Source organism: Pseudorasbora parva, chromosome 21 (assembly GCF_024679245.1).
Source record: "Pseudorasbora parva isolate DD20220531a chromosome 21, ASM2467924v1, whole genome shotgun sequence".
Lineage (NCBI taxonomy): Eukaryota > Metazoa > Chordata > Actinopteri > Cypriniformes > Gobionidae > Pseudorasbora > Pseudorasbora parva.
The window spans coordinates 3,728,762-3,747,899 of NC_090192.1; the positions used below are offsets into that span (position 1 = coordinate 3,728,762).

The 19,138-nt window shown below is 37.4% G+C and overlaps 2 protein-coding genes across 4 annotated transcripts in view; both read left to right on the plus strand.

Moving 5' to 3' along the window:
• Positions 1-6,294: 6,294 nt before the first annotated feature.
• lrrc18b (leucine rich repeat containing 18b) lies at positions 6,295-12,102 on the plus strand. 3 transcript variants are annotated; one of them, XM_067429720.1, is made up of 2 exons: positions 6,295-6,381; positions 9,925-12,102. In XM_067429720.1, the coding sequence occupies exon 2, from the start codon at positions 9,930-9,932 to the stop codon at positions 10,695-10,697; it is 768 nt and encodes a 255-aa protein (XP_067285821.1). In that variant the 5' UTR covers positions 6,295-6,381; positions 9,925-9,929; the 3' UTR covers positions 10,698-12,102. The 3 variants fall into 3 exon arrangements, with proteins under 3 accessions (XP_067285821.1, XP_067285820.1, XP_067285822.1); XM_067429719.1 differs by having other exon boundaries at positions 6,306-6,600; XM_067429721.1 differs by lacking the exon at positions 6,295-6,381 and adding an exon at positions 8,905-8,990.
• Positions 12,103-17,459: 5,357 nt separating this feature from the next.
• Positions 17,460-19,138, plus strand: part of arhgap22b (Rho GTPase activating protein 22b) — a 35,681-nt gene continuing 34,002 nt past the window's right edge. Inside the window, exon 1 of the mRNA XM_067429941.1 lies at positions 17,460-17,725. Coding sequence (XP_067286042.1) covers positions 17,683-17,725 — 43 coding nt within the window. The 5' untranslated portion in view covers positions 17,460-17,682. The remainder of the gene's footprint in view (positions 17,726-19,138) is intronic.

Below are 19,138 nucleotides of genomic sequence, written 5' to 3' on the forward strand. Positions count from 1 at the left end.
TTTGTTTCTTAGTATAAATATCTAAACATTCTTACAGAGTACAAGATATATTAACTTCAGAAGGTAAATGATACAAGATAGGCCTATCAAGTGTTGTTTTCTGAAAAAGTGAATTTAAGATCAAAACAAACAAAAAAATCTGCCATTGGGGTAGCAAAAACTTAATTCAAATGACACATTAGTTTATACTTCCTTTGCAGATATTTTTCTTATTTTAAGGTTAAACTCAATAAATGTGGTGTGAAGACTGTGCACAAACCTCGCCTACTTAGATTTGATTGGCCATCTGAGCGCTGTTAGACCACATTAGTTTCGTCTGATCAGCCTCAAATTCTGTTCCTGTCAATCATGCAGTAATACTGCATGAGGGAGGGCCGAGCTAACACTTTCTCACACACACACAGACACGGGGTGAGGCAGCAAGCGTGGAAAGCGCGGCACATGCAACGGCTCAGCAAAAGGTGTATTTCAGAATAATTCGCGGGCCGCACTAACACTAAACTTTGATGTCAAGTAGAGGGCCACAAAATATCATCCCGCGGGCCGCGAGTTTGAGACCCCTGCTTTAATATCTCACATAATTTTGCTTTTCTTGATTTAAGAATGTCTGGAAAACAAGACAAATGTACAGAGTAAGGATTTTGTTGTTGTTGTTTTGCAGTGTAAATACTTTTCTGATAATGTGAATGAAGACTCAAGATTATTTCTGTGGTAATGGAAAGCAGGCCACAGGAGCTCAACTTGCATTGAACCCAAAGAATTCCTTTAAATCTGTCAAAATGCTCAAGCCTGTTTGTTTTTCTTTTCGTTATTTTAATGGAAGTACGTTTTGGATTTAATAATGGAAAAGCTAATGAAATATCAGGGCGTATCCATATCTGGAACAGACATACAGGCACCACGGATTGACCCCTTCAGTGTCTGACTCTTTAAGAATAAATGACACACAATCTCTCACTCCAAGGGTTTTAGACACTATCACAGACGCTCAATGTAAGAAAGTTCTTTAACTGTGAAATATAAAGGGTCCTACTGAGATCCCACTGCCTTCACCACTAACAAGAACCATCTGTGAATGACGTACAGAGACCCTCCGCTTGTTTTTCTCTTCTGTTGTAAGTGTACTGTAAATTAAAGGTTTTTATGTGAACGAACATGACTGAACCTCTCACTGCTTTTACTGAGTGCATCATCTGCAAATTCTGTATCTAAAGAAAAGAGTTATGCTCAGTTTCCGCGAGGGTTTGTGTGAACTGTGATTTGCGGGATTGCATGAGGCAAAGTTTCACATGTGTTTGTGTTTAAATGGGAGGTCTCGTTCTGAAGTCAAGAAAGCAGTGTGGAGAGAAATACGAATCTGTAGTCCTTTCATATTAACATTACGGTAAATCAAAAAGATGAAGCATTAAAGTGTCAAGCCGTGATGTTTCATCTTTTACTCTTCCTGTTGACTATTGTAGTCTTAAAGTGATAGTTCTCCCAAAAATGTTGACCAGTAACTCACCCTAAAACCTATATGCAATATTTTGCTCAAATATAAATAAGATATTATTATTTTTAAAAAACTTTGGACCCCATTGACTCACTGTATGGACCAAAAAATAGACTTTTGTCAGGACTACTATCATCAAATATGATTGACTATTACCATATAGTTTGGATTAGTGGTCCATTCAGCCTAGCATGGATAAGAGCTGTGATAAACCCCCTTAGGGTAAACACGACAGAACCAACATAATGTATTGCAGATATAATTAATTATATTAAATGTACAAAATAATTCATGAATTTAGATTGAAGGGGAAACAGAATACCAAATCCTGACTGGACGAGAGCAGGAGCTGGGGATGGAGGAGAAACACGATAGCTGCTGTTGATACTGAAGTCAATTTTATTTGTGCAGCATTTTTCTGAAAATTATGATGTTTATGTTTATAATGTATTAACATCATCATGTCTTATTATAGGCCGTTTCAACGGCAACAACAAAAACAAACGTTATTGCGCATGCACACTTTTATGGCCCAAACATAACTTCCGGTAGACGTCCACAAAGAATCAATAACAACAGAGTCTGCGTTATTTTCCTTACGCATAATCATCTTTCATTTTAATTGTGCAACATTATCTGAATTGTAAATGATTTTATTGTATCAGCAGGTTTATTATAAATAAATAATCCCCCATTTCTGTCTAATAGGACCGTTTTCTGCATGTTACACAGCCTATAAAAGCTTGCGCGTCTTTCAAATAATAAATACCTTTCAATCAAAATAACATGTTTCTTTGTTTCATCATATAGGATTAATGTTAGGAAACTTAAACTGATTTACTAACTACACTCTAAAAAATGCTGGGTTAAAAACAACCCAAGTTGGGTTGAAAATTCACCGACCCAACAATTGAGTTGTTTTAACCCAGTGGTTGAGTTGTTTTAACCCAGTGGTTGGGTTAAATGTTGCTTAAGACAACCCAATTGCTGGGTAAGAACAACTCAACCATTGGGTTAAAACAACCCAATTGTTGGGTCGGTGCATTTTCAACCCAACTTGGGTTGTTTTTAACCCAGTATTTTTTAGAGTGTATGTGAGTCTTTCTGAGCTAGTTAATTGTATTGTCTCTTTGTACATTATTTTATTATTTTGATTAGTTTTTATATTTATATTGTTTTTAAAAATGTTGTACAGCACAATGTGCATCGACTGTTGTTTTATTGTGCTATATAAATAAATTAAACTAATATACTTTAGATTGATTGTATATAAATACATCACAAAAATCCCGTGATAAAGTGAAAGTTGTTTTGGTGAGTCACACACATTGTTTTTATACTGGTGTCATATTCTCTCTGCTTGTTTATTACATGATATTCGTGATATACGTCAGAAATGTGTTTTTACTGAGTAGTGTGCCATACTAGCCACTAGCCAGACCGATAAACAAACACAGACCCAAAGTTAACTTCGGGCCAGGCGTCTAACCGTGCAATGTGCGTGCTTCCGATGAAACCGTCTATAGTTGCATTTATATTTAAACACAATAAAAGCAATTAACTAGTTGAGATTTGCTATTTAATATATATCACCTATTACAACTGTTTGTATGTCGATGAAGATGGACATACTAATCCAACTTTACATTAAGAGCTGGGCGATAATAGTTACATTTTGCTTCTGTTTTTCTTCTGCAGAATAAAGAGTAATACCTGTGTATACGTCCTCAATTAAAGTCTTATACTGCATGCAAACAATGTTTTACGGACTGCTGGACACAACTGGTGATTTACACACAGCTCTAACTAGAGTTGTTGAAATCTTTAACAGTCACGTGTCACCTTAAATATTTCACCAAATGAGGGGGAAAAAACATTGCTTGTGTTGCTTTAACATGACCTAAATAAACCCAAAATAAGTCTGGGGAGACACGCCAAAACCAGTGAAACGTTAGACTAAAAGCAGACACGGTTTGAATTAGCTCATATAAAGAAAGGTTTCCATTTCTGACCATGGGATGAGTCTCAGACAAGATTCTTTGAACGGCATCCAGGTAAACATTTATAAAGCAGGTCAGCTGAGGTCTGAGCAAAAACCACATCCTTCATTCAAACACACTTCCATCTGCCAGTTTTCCAGAGACCATCTTAGAGCTTGTAACACACCTTTACACGGATTAATGGACAATACAAGACAGAGGTAAACTGATTTCAAAACAAGAGATCTACAAGATGTTTACCAAGTCAGGAAATTAAGAATTCATAAAACCTGATCACAAAAGGCGAGTGTATTCCTGTATCTGACTCTATTAAGCCGTACCAGACAGCAGGAGCTGATAGATATAAAGATCTGATCATAAAAACTCAGACAGATGTAACATCACAGCATGTGTTCAACACAGAGCCTCTCCAAAGTGCTTCAGCTAACCAGAACAAATCACACAACTGACACAAAATTTCTACCAATCTCATGTTAATCTTGAGTACCCTATTGCATCCTTGACACGCTCTTGTTTTGGTTGATTGTGTGTGTGTGTATACACTCGCTCTTCCTGGAAAAGTGCCCATACAACAAATTCCACCCATTTCTACGTAAAATCGGTGGAAACGCATGATACATACAGCCTATCCTAATATAATTTCTATTCAGGGAAGCTTTTGCTTTCTAAAAGATTTGACCTTCTCCTCGTGGATGAAAAATGTAAAGAAGTTTGTTAAGACATAACATCTCCCTGGCAAGATTTGTACAGGGATTACTTTCTCATCATTGACTGCTGCCAGCAAGCTTCATTTCCCAGTCATCACACATCTCCTGTGTCCCATCATCACTGACCGTCCAAGCTTTCCTAACTCGAGATGAGATTGAACGAGCCGGAGAAAACAAGAAGGTGTTAAGCTTCTCAGACCAGAAACCAGATCCTTCCCTGTCTGTGTAAGTGTGAAGCAGTGGTGTGTGAGGAAGCTCTGAAATGTCCCTTAGATCACCTTTCCCACACAAGCAATTTGCTGATGGTCTTTTGGTGAGGATATTAATGTTTAATTTAGCAGCAGATGCAAAAATGCAAAAGATTACTAGAATGTAACAATGCGCAAAATGTTCAAAGAAAACATTGGTTTTAATGCTAAAAAAACACAATTATAATTTAAATACTCTCTACATTCATCAATACTAAAGCCAAAATAACAGAACAAACAATACAAACAGGCCCAATATTTAGTCGTTTATTAGATAACGACAGCATCTTGGGTGGGTGACCATGATCTCGCCAAGTATTACGTGTTTCTGGATCATAATGTTTTGTTGGTCCTGGAGCAAACAAACATGGCCATTATTCCAAACCCTAACCAAAACGTTGATCTGGGAACACATCCTACTCAGCAGAATGACACACGTCCTACTTAGCAAAATGAGGGGATATATATGATGCATCCAGACCAGCCGTCACCTTACCCAGATGACCTAGATAAGACATGCAGGTGAGTCGAGGTGAAGCGTCTTGGCATTTTAGTCACACTCAATGTATTTTGAGATGGATTGTTACCCAGATAGCAAATTACATCTGGCCCAGTTGTGGCCCACATCTCCCACATTCTTCTGGCCCACATACCGCAAGGAATGGCGGTAATGACTCAACCTGAGTGTGGTTGGCAATAACATGCATATTCAGGCCTCATCTGATCGGCCCGTGTATGAGCTCTTACTGCGCCGGCTATTATTGCTCTGAGCTGATAAACAATCCGTGTAGAACAGCTTGAACGATTAGAGCGAGAAGTTTCGTTTGCCGTTTCTCTTATGTATGCAACACGCCAGCAGAAAAAAAGGTTGCAAAATGTCTGGAGCCCTGCATATGACCTTGCCACTGTCAGAACTGAGCCATAAGTGTCATAGTTGTCCCAGATGAGGTGCAGATATGCTATCTGGGTAAGTGAGTCATAACTCACATAGACAGCTAACTTTACTAATGACTCAGAGTTTAAAGTTTGAGATGCTAAAGACAACAAGCAAAGTTGTAGTTTTAAACAAGACATAGCATTTCAAGATATTCAGTATTCAATTGATTTACAAGAAAAAGCATTTAGTTTTATTTACTTTATTTCCTCTGCAGGAACTGTTCATAAAAAAGTTTTTTTTTTCTTTCTAATTTCGAAGATGCCAGATGCAATGAACTCTTTTGCATGCTTTCAAAACCCGTTTGAATCGACGTAAATAAACATCAAGGCAGTTCGCTGCCCTCTCTTGGTGCATAAATGCAATGACAAACTGCAGTGATATTTTGCTTGACTGTAAGTGAAATGTTATACGTAACAGGTCAAAAATAAATCTAGTTGGGATTCATGCTGTCAGAGATATATCATATTCCATGCATGACAATATTACGGTATGCCTGACGTATAGCAGAAACGATCTAGGTCATGCCATGTAAAATGACCGCGGACAATTAGGCCACCAATTATCGGCATGGAAAGGGTTAAACTAACACATCAAATAAAACGGATTGCTTTGTGTATGAAAAATGAAATATGGAGTAAAAATCACATATATTGTAAAAAGATGAGTTTAACCCATCCCTTTGTCAGGTGCTGGTCTCAAAGTGATAACCAGAAAGGTTAACCAAAACTATAGCCACAACAATGCTGCAAAATGTTACGTTACAATAACATGACATTTGTGCATTAAAACGTCCTCTAATGACCAAACAAGCTACGTGCTCCTCACTCAGCAAGCCTACAAGAAAGCAATAAAACCAGCAGGCAGAACGGCACATCTCTGTTGCCTGGAGATAGAGCCAAACAAAGCCGTGCTCGTGGAGGCCTGGCCACGCTTTTCATACTACCGGTAATCTCATGAAGCCAGCAACAAGCAGTGCTCTCTACTCAGAGGAAATGAAGTGAGTCAAGCTTACACTGCTGGTTTTTACTTACAGGGTTTCAGAGAGAAGCTTGTACATTATTCACAAGGACGGATCTTTGACATAGACGGCCTGTAATGACACAATCACACACACACACACACACACACACACACACACACACAGTCGCTGAGACTCACAGACCGGACTGTCTTTGGCTCTAAACTGCTCTGAGAGATAGAGATCCAATCACAGCAGGTAATTTCTTCTCTAAAAATAACATTTCTATATTAATGTTGCTTTATGCTTGCGATTTTGAATGCAGTATAGATCTGTTTAAGATGAGTAAAGACCTGTGAAAACACTGCACTGTTCATTTAGGCTACTGTAAACTTCTGATTATAAAAGAAGCTTTAATGCGTTTGTTTTTGTTTTGTTTTCATTGCTAGGCTACAGGCGTAATCATCTTATTGCCATTTGCGTTACAAATATAACTGTACAATAAGGTTCCATTTATTAGCATAAGTTACAATAGTTAACATGAACTAACAATAAAACAGTTCTAATGCGCTTATTAATCTTAGTTACTGTTCATTACAACATTTACTAATATGTTATTAAAATCAAAAGAAGGACCTGATGCATTAGGAATATACTTTTTGTATTTGAATGTACTAATGTTAAGAAATATTCATAGATACGGTAGCAAATGTTCATTGTTAGGTAATGCACTTTGAATATTGGGACCTTTTTATAAAGTGTTACCAATATGCTGGTATTCACAGCTTGATCGGTACTTACCATCAGGTTCAAAGTACTTGAAATAACAATGAACACCACTTTTACATCATTTAATAATCCTAACTAATAATAATTTCTATATGTGCTAATGCATTGGCAAAACTTCATGTCTCTATAATTAAAATTAGTTAAATGTAGAGTACAATTGAGCTTAAGGCAATTGAGCTTCAAGAAAAATCTGCTTTTCACAGTAACACTATTTTAGGGTCCAATTCTCAGTATTAACTAGTTGCTTATTATCATGCATATTGCTTGGATATTGGCTGTTTATTAGTACTTATAAAGCACATATTAATGCCTTCTGCATGAGCTTATTCTACATCCCTTAATCACCCAATACTTAAACTTAACAACCTTACTAACTTAATAAGCAATACATTTTGAGTTTGAGGCAAAAGTCGTAGTTAATAGTGGATGTGTTCCCTGTACTAAAGTGTAACCTTTTTCACTTCACCCATGTATGATTACAGTAAAAAAATATATGTTCGTATTGAACATTGCTGGAGCTACATACTTTGTCTGAAAGCAAAATCATAAAAGTGGTTTATTTTGTTTAAAAAAATCTTAAAAATGTATGGAGGGAGGGGGGCAACCTATAGACACACAGGGCAAAAGACACACAAATACTGTAGCTAAAATAATGTCTAAGTTATTACTTGTTCAAAACAAAAATGTATGCTATTTTATGTTTATATTTTGATAAATAAAATTATTTTTTGTTCAACAAATATACTGTCATTAAAATATCTTAAAATAAAATATATTTTAAAAATACAAAAACTAAATTTTTAAAAGTAAACATTTTAAAAAACATTGAAGGAGATCCCATAATAATTTAATATAGATTTACAGTAGTAACCATACATAATATTTTATTATATAATATGATTAACATCATATTTTTTAAATTTCATTATAAATAAATATATTAAACTTAATATGACATTTACCATGTCATGTCAACAAATGTAAAAGTCAGCCAGATATGTATTTATTGTCATGTTAATTATCTGTCTCAAAATATATTCAATCATTTTAGCAATTCTCATTTTGCTACATTTTAAAAACTATTAGCTCAGAATAACTTTTGCGGTGCTGTCCACGATCATGTCACGGATCAGACAAATTTCCACGTGAAAAGAGGATATTTTGGAAAGTGCTGAGGCAAGTTCTTCTGCCATCTAGTGGTTTAGGGAAAAATAACATCAAATGTGCCTTTAGCCCTATTGTACCCTATTTCATGAATAAACATGAATTACAATCAACAATTTTATTTTTTAAAACTGTACACTTGCCTATTAATAATAACAACCCAAGATCTCTAATGCATTAACTAGTGTTAACAAATATTGCCTGTTTAAGTTGGCATAGTGAGCTGTGCGGTGGCATACATTTGATGGCCAGCAATTTGGGCAGTGTTTCATTTCATTAGACAAAGCGTTCATCTGTCCTTCAGCAGCAGCACTGAGGCGTGACAGTCACCTCTATCAGCCACACTCTCATACACTTATTCCCAATACACATGTGTCTCCAGGGAATTTCTTTCTAATCATTATTTTTCTCGGTGTAGAAAGTACAGCTTGTGTATTGTGATAAGAAAACCGTCAACATTGGATAACGTTGTAACCCAACTTGATTGATTGAAATTTCAGTTTGCCCATAGCATATTGCTAAGGTAACGAGCTTAAATATTCTTTGCTTCATTCCGTAACATCTGGATACATAAAGGAGGAGTTCGCTTGTGTGAGGATGCTGCAGGTGGCGGATCATTTACAGCCTTTTCTCACAGCAGCTGGAATAATAAACTTGTCATTTTGATGGCGGATTGCCATTGAAGCTAAGCGAAGGTTAGATTCTCCGTCAGTAGTGAGATTTATTGTAATGTTTTTTCTTCTCAGTCGGTCAAAACAAAGTGGCATAAGTGTTACTTGCTTAAAATGACATTTTCAGTGGAAATTATTATTTTGGTCACACTTTCACTACGTAGAATCTGTGATTTTGAAGTACAGTATCCACACCGGTGTGGTGACTGACAGATACACACACTCCTCAAAACATTAGATTAATCCGCACTGAGAAGACATGCCGATGCACAACCCACGTTGAGATATTAATTCAGCAAATAACTGCAATTGCAGATTTCAAACAGAGATGGCGACACAGAGGCAAGACTTACAAACTGCAGCTTTAAATGCATCATCTGGGTATTTGAAGTGCTGCTAAATTTTACACAGAGCACCTTTAAACAGTGTAAAATGTTTTAAGAATATGTATTTATAAAGCGAGCATTTTAATTAATTGAATAATTTAATAAAAGTAAATAAAACTTTATATTTACTAAATTCTAACTTAAATATTATACAAAACATTACTTTGGCTGTATCTGTATCAATACTGGGGTCCTTTGGCCTCATCACCTTATATTTATCCGATTTTTAAACAGAACAAAATAGTAAATTTACAAAATATAATATTTTTCTTCAACTTAAATAGTATGATAGTAGTGAAAACAGATTTTCCTATTAGCCACCTTGTACCCAATAATTTGAATATTTTTATTGTGACATTTACTGACTTATTGACGATTTCCCTCATCTCAGGTGGATGTTTTCCACAGAGCTCGTCAGGTCATTATGTGTTCGCAAATGATAGATGTGAATTTGACCAGGAGCACATCTACATAGCATTAATACCCACTAGACAGTTCACTTGGCCAACATAAAATATATTGTTCAGAAATACAGCACAAAAATAAAACTAACAATGTTGCCTTGTTCATAGACACAATGGTGAAAGGGAAGAAGAAATCGAATGATCCGTCAGGTAGAAAAATCACACTCAAGATGGCCAAGAACGCTCTGAAGGTGACTGTAGACGGCAAACGTCGCCTCGACCTCAGCAACATGGCGATCGGCACATTTCCAAAGTGCATCCTGAAGCTCAGCGACGTAGACGAGCTGGACCTCAGCCGCAACCTTCTCAAGAAGATCCCAGACACCATCGACAAGTTTGTGAACCTCCGTTTGCTGGATCTGCACAGCAACCACCTGGAGCAAGTTCCTGCGGCTATAGGCCGCCTACCTAACCTCTACAGCCTCAACTTATGCAACAACCATCTGACCACCGTCGGCCTGCCAAATGAGCTCGGGCTCTTGAAGAACCTACGGATCCTCAACCTGGGAATGAACCGCATCGAGACCCTACCTCCATCTGTGGCTGCTCTCAAAGAGCTTCGGGAACTGGGGCTCTTTAACAACCTCCTGACACATTTGCCCATGTGCGTCCAAAACCTGCCAAAACTGCAGAAGATGAACGTCAAATGTAACCCCATCCCTGCGGACGAGCCTCCAGAGGTGGACAGCATCCAGAGAGTAGAGTGTCTTTATTTAGTGAGGGAGGACTGTCTGTGTACCGACTGCTTTAAGAGGTGTAGGGAGGAAAGGGAGAAGTTAGACAGTCGAATAAGTGCAGCTTCTACTCAAAAGAAGTCCATCTTTGCGGGTCTCCTAACTCCAAACTCTGTAGCACAAGAAAACCAGGCTTTATGGAGGTGAGCATGTAGACTAGACTGTCTCCCCATAATATGACTTTGTAAGATGATATTTAATGGTGTGTGGGGGGTAGTGTTATAGTAGAGACCACCTTATCCGAGACCGAGTCGAGACCAAGACCAAGACAAGGCGAGACCAAGAAAAGACCAAGACAAGACTTTGAGGGTCAAGACCAAGACCATACCAGCACTCCTTAAATTTATAGACCCACATAACTGCCTGAGAAATTACTTATTTTTAATCAATATACATAATTAGACACTATATATAGAGCTGTTATACCAATTCAATGAAATCAGTAACAACAAAATTCACCTTTGCACTGTTGGTGAGACAGAAGATACATCTGAATTTTTTATTCAGTGTTTGTATAAAAACAATATAATGTTTGAAGTCATGTTCAAATTGGTGAAAACAGCTTTCTTGCTCTTGTAATATTGCATAATTCACAATCACATTTTATAATATAAAAATCCAGATCTCATACAAATACTTTTTTGCAACAATACCTTACATTTGTGAGCATTTGTATTACTTTTGGTTTCATTTGACACAATCCCTTATTTCTGAACCGACTCAAATATATTAAAGTAGGAATGCGTTATTGATTGCATCTGAAGCAGTAAAGTTTACATGAAATCACATTAATGATGTTAATAATTAAATCAGACAATGCACCGGCAATATAGTAATATCCCAGCACTTGTGGTCTTGACCGGTCTTAAAACAAAATCCTCCAGAGTCCTCATAGTCTGAGACCGAGATAAGACCAAGACCTTTAAAAAATGGTCGCCAAGAGCACTTTCGAGTACTACAACACTAGTGTGGTGTGTGTGTGTGTTTCGGGGGCGGAGGAAAAACATAATGCAATGCAGTACAATGATGATTGATAGATGCCCAAATGAATGTTTCTCCAAAGCCTGTTGTATCATGTTAATGTATTTATGGAGTGTAAGTGGTGTGTTTCTCCTGCAATAACTTCTGTGCACCACTAGGGAGTAGCAGTAGCTCTACTGACATGTGACAGTGGGAGCACCACACTTCACATTTGGCTTTGGAAAAAGTCTTACACTACACAAATAAATCTAAATGTTAATAACAAAGCTATACATCTAATATTTATTCAGGAAATACCAAAAGATAATTAACTACTTGGGGAAATCACAAATGTAAGTCACTTAGGGATGCAGAATCTTCTAATGTGAGTTTTCTGACTGTAAATGGAGAGAGAACTGAACAAAATTAAACATATAACAACTCATATCTTCTATCTTCTGTATTACTTTTACCATCATCTGTTCTTGTTGTGAAGAGCAGGTGCAGGTGCATACAATTATGTCCATATTGATTTTCCCCCTTCATTTCTCTAGAGGAACAGTTTCCTAATTAACACTTGGCTCAATTCTATTGATTCCCCCACATTGGCAGTGTTTCGAAGATTTACTCATGACATGAAAAGTGATATTTTAATATCTGAAAAGATTTCTCACTGTTTCATTGGTGAACAACAAATACACAAGACAACATTTCCACCAAAATCTGTGAGACTAGATCTCTAGATATTAGGGGGTTAATGATGCATCGTTAATCGAGATATCACAATATAAAAATGCAATGATATGTATGTTGATGCAGTTGTTTTATCCAAGGTTCAACATACTGTATTTATAAAGTATAATTCACCCAAAAATGTGAAATCTGTCATCATGTGCTCACCCACATGTTGTTTCATTTAACTTCCAAACACAAATGAAGATATTTTGTATGAAACCTGAGAGATCCTGTCCCTCCATTTAAAGTTCATTCCTCTCAAACTTAAAAAAATCTGAAAATGTCATAAAGAAAATTAACTAACCGATTGTCTAATCCAAATCCAAGTCTTCTGGAGAGACACAGTGGCTTTATATGATGAACAGATTTACAACGACGAGCACACTGTAGTTAACACAGATGTTCAAATGATTGTGTGACGCACAAAAACATGAGAGTGAGTAAATGCAGAATTAAAATTGTTGGATGAGCTAAGCATTTACAGTTTAGGAACAGTCATTTTGACGAGCTTTCTTGTGATTAGAGCTGTGATTGATTGCATTGATCATATGAAGCGAAGGTGCTGCCGACACTCCTCAATGCCAAAGTGCAAACGATGAATATGATGACTATTTAAAGCATTTTAGATGGTTTATAGTGCATTAATAACAGGACAGGCAGGACAAAACAAGCACCGGGAAGGTCTTAAAGGGCTAGTTCACCCTAAAATGAAAATTAGCCCATGATATACTCACCCGCAAGTATATGATTCTCTTCTTTCAGATGAATACAATCAGTTATATTAAAAATGTCCTGGCCCTTCAAAGCTGTATAATGGCAGTGACTGTTAAAAGTGCATCTGTCCATCATATAACTGCTCCACACGGCTCCGGGGGTTAATAAAGGCCTTATGAAGCGAAGTAGTGTGTTTGTGTAAGAAAAATATCCATATTCAAAACTTTATAGACTAAAATAACACGCTTCCGCCGGTCAGCGGTATACGCAGGACGACTTACAGCTAAAAGAGTAACGCCTGACGTGATGTACAAGAGCATCACAAGCTTTGATGCCTCTCGAGGATTGGGCTGGGCAACAAACTCAAGCCTCTCTTCTGTTATATCGAAATCCTCCAAATATCTCTTTAAAAATTCTCGTTTTAGACTAATTCATAACCAGTGTTTTGTTTTTCTCTATCCTCTGTGCACATATCCATTGCTCTTTCTCCGCAAGTCGACCTGCATACCGCTGACCGCCAGACGCTCATTATTTTATTCTAAGAGCCAGGACCATTTTTAATATAACGCAGATTTTGTTCGTCTGAAAGAAGAAGACTGTCGGCTTTAGCGATCCAACATGAGAACTGCGTGAGGAGAAAACATTTAGTTTACAGAGTAATTCACGACTACATTAAATGACTATATATAATGTTGAATATAATGTATAATAATGCAATGGGGAAATATTTGTGGGTACTGATAATAATACAATAATAATATTTTAATCGTATCGTGAGTTCAGTATCGTGATTTGTATCAAATCGTAAGACGGGTGTATTGTCACAGCACTACTGAAATGAACTGATATATGAAATGTCTGGACCTTTTCTTTTGACACAATATAAGGGTTAGAAACCATGCATAATGTAATTTGAAAGAACTAAGTTCCTATTATCAAACCGAATCTTGCCTAAATGTTTATTCTTAACTGGGTGAACACAAATAACCGGAGCATATGAGGTTTGAAGTATTGTTATTTGGTGCTCCACATCTTGAAATGAATCTGGAGGTCTGTAATCCGATTACTCCCACCAGAAGTCAAAGTAAACAAAACTCGGCACTGCTATTAGGCTAAAGTGGATCAAAGTCAAGGCAAACTGGTATGGAAGGACAGATATTTTACCTCTGGTGGTCCGAGCATGAGGTCTGTAAAATGACTGGTCTGTTTGTGTTTTATTCACAAACATTTAACTTCATCATCCTTACAACAGTTTCATTTCATGAGATTTATCTCTAGTCCTATGAAAAGGATAGATAGTTTTCAACTCCGGTGGGCGAGTTCAAGGTCTGCATCATTATCATTTTAAAAATCTACCATAAACATCTCCTGTTGCTCCATCGCCGCATGCGATGTCTCTGGAGGTGCCCTCCTGAATTATTAAAACCTCGCAAAAATCAATAAGTCATGTGACATTGCCTGATCGCAGTCAACAGAGCAGCAGCGCTAATCAGAATTCTTCTGCACAATTCGAGGTTTATTGAACACTTGGTCCCTAATGTCATAATAGACTGAGGGTTTGTGTGTGTGTGGGGGGGGGGGGGGGGGGGGTTTATGAATGTCATTTTTCAATAATAAAAGATATCCAGTGTTTTTTTTTCACTGTCATCTAAAAGCAATAATCAAGGATACATTTTTTTTTTTTAAATTAAAGCTACAAGGTATTGTATTTTCAGCTTGAGCAGAATGGGTTCTTCAAAGAAAAAAGCCATATGAGAGACATGACATGTAGCAGAAATTGCTCACTTCAGGAAAACATCTCAAGATCAAAGAATCCAGCAGTGGTGCTCTGATCATCCGACTGGAAAAATACGTCCCCGGGAGACTAAACATCCTGACCACTCACTAGTAATGCATTTTGAGAATGGACAAAGAAGCATTTTGAACAATCATCATGTAAACAGCTCATAGAATGACCAGACAGTCGAATGCATCCCATCTAAATGGTGCATTTCCAAAATAGATACAGCATTAAAGCATCTGCCAAAAAGATAAATCATTTTGTGAAAACGCAGATGGGCATTTTTCCGGGCAGAACTCACATTAGACGTACTGCTATTTCTATGCATGTATACACACACACAGAAGCAAATTCATGGAATCAGCGCACCATCTAATCTGTAATGTAAACCGTTTTGGCGTCTCAAAGGGCACGATTTGACAAACATGCACTGGGAGAGAACAAAGCGCTTTATTTGAGAGGGTAGAGTATATTTGGGAATAGGCAGGTCAGTGGTTACCCTGCGCCTCTGAAGCAGCAGCTCTCGGCCCCGGTGGCGGTTGAATGAGGTTTTTATTGCCGTCTCATTTAGGTCTCAGTCAGGGTGCTACAGCCTCCCTCACTCCCTCCCTCCATCCCGCCCCATCCTTACTGAGGACCAGCTGCGGTCGACAGGGCTGAGCTGACTGAAGCGCATTGGTGGAGCCGCTGCTATTATCTGCCATACTGGGGGTGGCTTAGGAACAAGACAGGGGAAGAAAAGGAAGACAAGGGCAGGAGGAGAAAAAGGGTGGGCCGAATGTTAAATGGAGATTTGAGACGGGCAATTTGAGCAATTTAGTTCAGTCAGTGTGCAGTAAAATAACACCAGTACAAACCAGCAGTGGGTTACCTAAATATCACTTCAATTAAAATGTAAAAGATATGAGTATGATGCATTCTACATGAGAAATGATGCTGTTTTATTCACAAACATTAGACTGTCACCCTTATAACAGTAAAAGGAGTTCATTTCATGAGATTTAACTTCTCATGACAATTCTAATAAAATAAAGAAATAAAAAATATGCATTTAAAAGGATATTTCAGCCCAAACAAATCCTTTATCCTTGTTTTCCAAACCTGCATTACTGTCTACACAAACACACACACATATACATACGGTTTAGGGTTAGTTACTTATAATTATGCATAATTTATAAAGTCAAAATATATTTGTCTTTTGTGTGTGTGTGTGTGTGTGTGTGTGTGTGTGTGTGTGTGTGTGTGTGTGTGTGTGTGTGTGTGTGTGTGTGTGTGTGTGTGTGTGTGTGTGTGTGTGTGTGTGTGTGTGTGTGTGTGTGTGTGTGTGTGTGTGTGTGTGTGAAGATTTTTAGCAAATGAAGATTATAATTATATATTTTTATATATTTATTATTTATATATTAATTTTTTTGCACCAAAAAATCAAATCTTGTAATAAAAATTGTTTTAGTGTGTATATATATATATAAACACACACATATATACATACATACTTGAATATACATACACACACACACACACACACACACACACACACACACACACACACACACACACACACACACACATACGGTTTAGGGTTAGTTACTTATAATTATGCATAATTTATAAAGTCAAAATATATTTGTCTTTTGTGTGTGTGTGTGTGTGTGTGTGTGTGTGTGTGTGTGTGTGTGTGTGTGTGTGTGTGTGTGTGTGTGTGTGTGTGTGTGTGTGTGTGTGTGTGTGTGTGTGTGTGTGTGTGTGAAGATTTTTAGCAAATGAAGATTATAATTATATATTTTTATATATTTATTATTTATATATTAATTTTTTTGCACCAAAAAATCAAATCTTGTAATAAAAATTGTTTTAGTGTGTATATATATATATATATATAAACACACACATATATACATACATACTTGAATATACATACACACACACACACACACACACACACATACATATGGTTTAGGGTTAGTTACTTATAATTATGCATAATTTATTTGTGTGATACATCATTTATAAAGTCAAAATATATTTGTCTTTATATATGAATGTGTGTGTGTGTGTGTGTGTGTGTGTGTGTGTGTGTGTGTGTAAGATTTTTAGCAAATGAAGATTATAATTATATATTTTATATATATTTTATATATATTATTTTATATTACTGGTGTCAAAACAATTAACTGCATTAGCATAAGTTTGTTAATATATGAGTGTACATTATATACACATACATACAGACACACATTATGTTAGATGGGATTAATCGGAATATATTATTAGTTATATAATATCAATATAAACATGTCAAAATGTTTTGAGAACTAGTGTTTTAGACCATATCAGCAGCACCAAACACATTCAGAAAACAGCCAGACATATGAGAGAGATTCACTGGAGAGTTATTTGTGAATAACTTGAGTACTGCTTTACCAGTTGACTAGTTACTTGCAAAATAAGTCCTGGACTAGTCCAACAGTGCACATCCCTAATGGAGAAGTGTTCGCACACATATGAAAGAGGCAAGGATGAGATTCCCCAGAGATGGAGGGAGCGCGAGTACACATGCCTGCGACCAATTAGAAGGCGGTTGGCTTTGCTCTTCTGGGCAGCCTGCTGTAATCATACACACACTGACTGGTCAATGTAAAGGAGTGCATAATGAATAATGCAACGCCTGGTGGGTGTGGACCAGCGTGCGTGTGTGCGTCTGCGAGTAAGAACCGGAGAGTGAGCATGTGCACGCGTCAGTGTGCGTGTGTGTGTGTGAGGAATCCCTCCCCCAGCCCCCAACCAGCCGGTGCCTGCAACATGAGGTCAGCGAGCTAGAGCGAGAGCGTGAGGAGGAGAGGAAGAGGGAGCCACGGAGGAGAGGAGCAGGAGGGAGAATGTACCGAGAGAAGAAGATCTGAGGAAGAGGAATATGCAGAGCAGAGGAAGAGCAGCCCATCGATGGCAGCCATGCTGAGTCCAAAGATCAGACAGACCAGGAGAGGTACAGTACGCTGCATTTGTATTTCATCTGTCACCTCTCAGGGGCCGCGTCTCTCTCTCACACACACACACACACTATGTGCTTTGATCTCACAGCATCTCTGCATCAGCTGCTCTCATCACATTGGCTGGATCTGCTCCTGATACTTTAACTGTGGATTAAGCAACTGATCAATATGATTAAGCTATATATATATATATATATATATCCCATTTTAAAAAAATCGAATTTTTTATGGGATAAATTTATGGGATTACATTTCATAATTTGCTGCTGTTCCTCGTCAAAATGTATATTACCATAAAAATAATTCTGTTGTATAAATGAGAAATTTCTAGATAGAAGGATGCATGCTTCTCATTAAAATGTAATATGCTTTAAAAAAAAAAAGCTGCAAATAAAATGTGTAATATATGACTGTGAACATAAGATATACCCATTTGTGACATAGTATATTGCCTTTGACTAGGCTAATGAAACTTCCAATACTATAATATTTGCTGATATTATGCCATTTTTAAATTATTGGCTTTTTATTGGTAATAAAAAAGGTGAATGTCTCAATTGATGAAATTAAACTTTATTCACCTTGCCATTACAAACACCCCTTTTTGGAAATAAATACCCATATTGATCGACAACTATGCCTGTCCAATTGATAAATCAACTATGTTCACCATCAAAAATGTGATTTTAAAACAAGCTGTAAGACAATCTTTAAAATGCACTCAATGTCTGAAGAGAACAAACAATAAATACAGCCATTGCTTGGCTCTCACGACGAGCCACGACCACGTCCAGCGATGCATGTTACACCTCAACAGATGAACATCAGGATACACATTCCACACATTCGTCCGCAGCACGCCATACGGCTTTCTACACACACACACACACACACACGCCCACAGCGGCTGATCATCATTCATCAGCAGCCTATAGCACAGTATTGGTTGAGATGTGAAGCACAGGCATGGAAAGATCTGAAGCACAAGGCTTTATTCATCATGCATCAACTTGATGGATGACGCCGTGTTAATAACCGAAGCTCAATGCGTATGAAGAAGCTTGAGTGATTTACCCTTTTATGTATTCTCAAACCTGCTCACAGCTCCCTGCCCCTCCCCCCGTCCGCCTTATGCTACCTGCTGAACATCAAGGCATCTGCTGCGAGGAGATGTTCAAGCACGAACCATGAATTCATTTACACGGCTCTCTGGAAATCTTGACTCCGATTGGTCAATCATAGCATTCTGCTGTCATACAGTTTAGTTTAAAGCTGTAGCTATTTTCACTTTCTTATTCAAATTAATATTTCCATTCATTTATTCATCTTTATGGGAAAAGCCAAGTAGTATGCTGGAAAACGTACAGACAGTAAAGATTACCGATAACACTGGGTCATGGGGACAC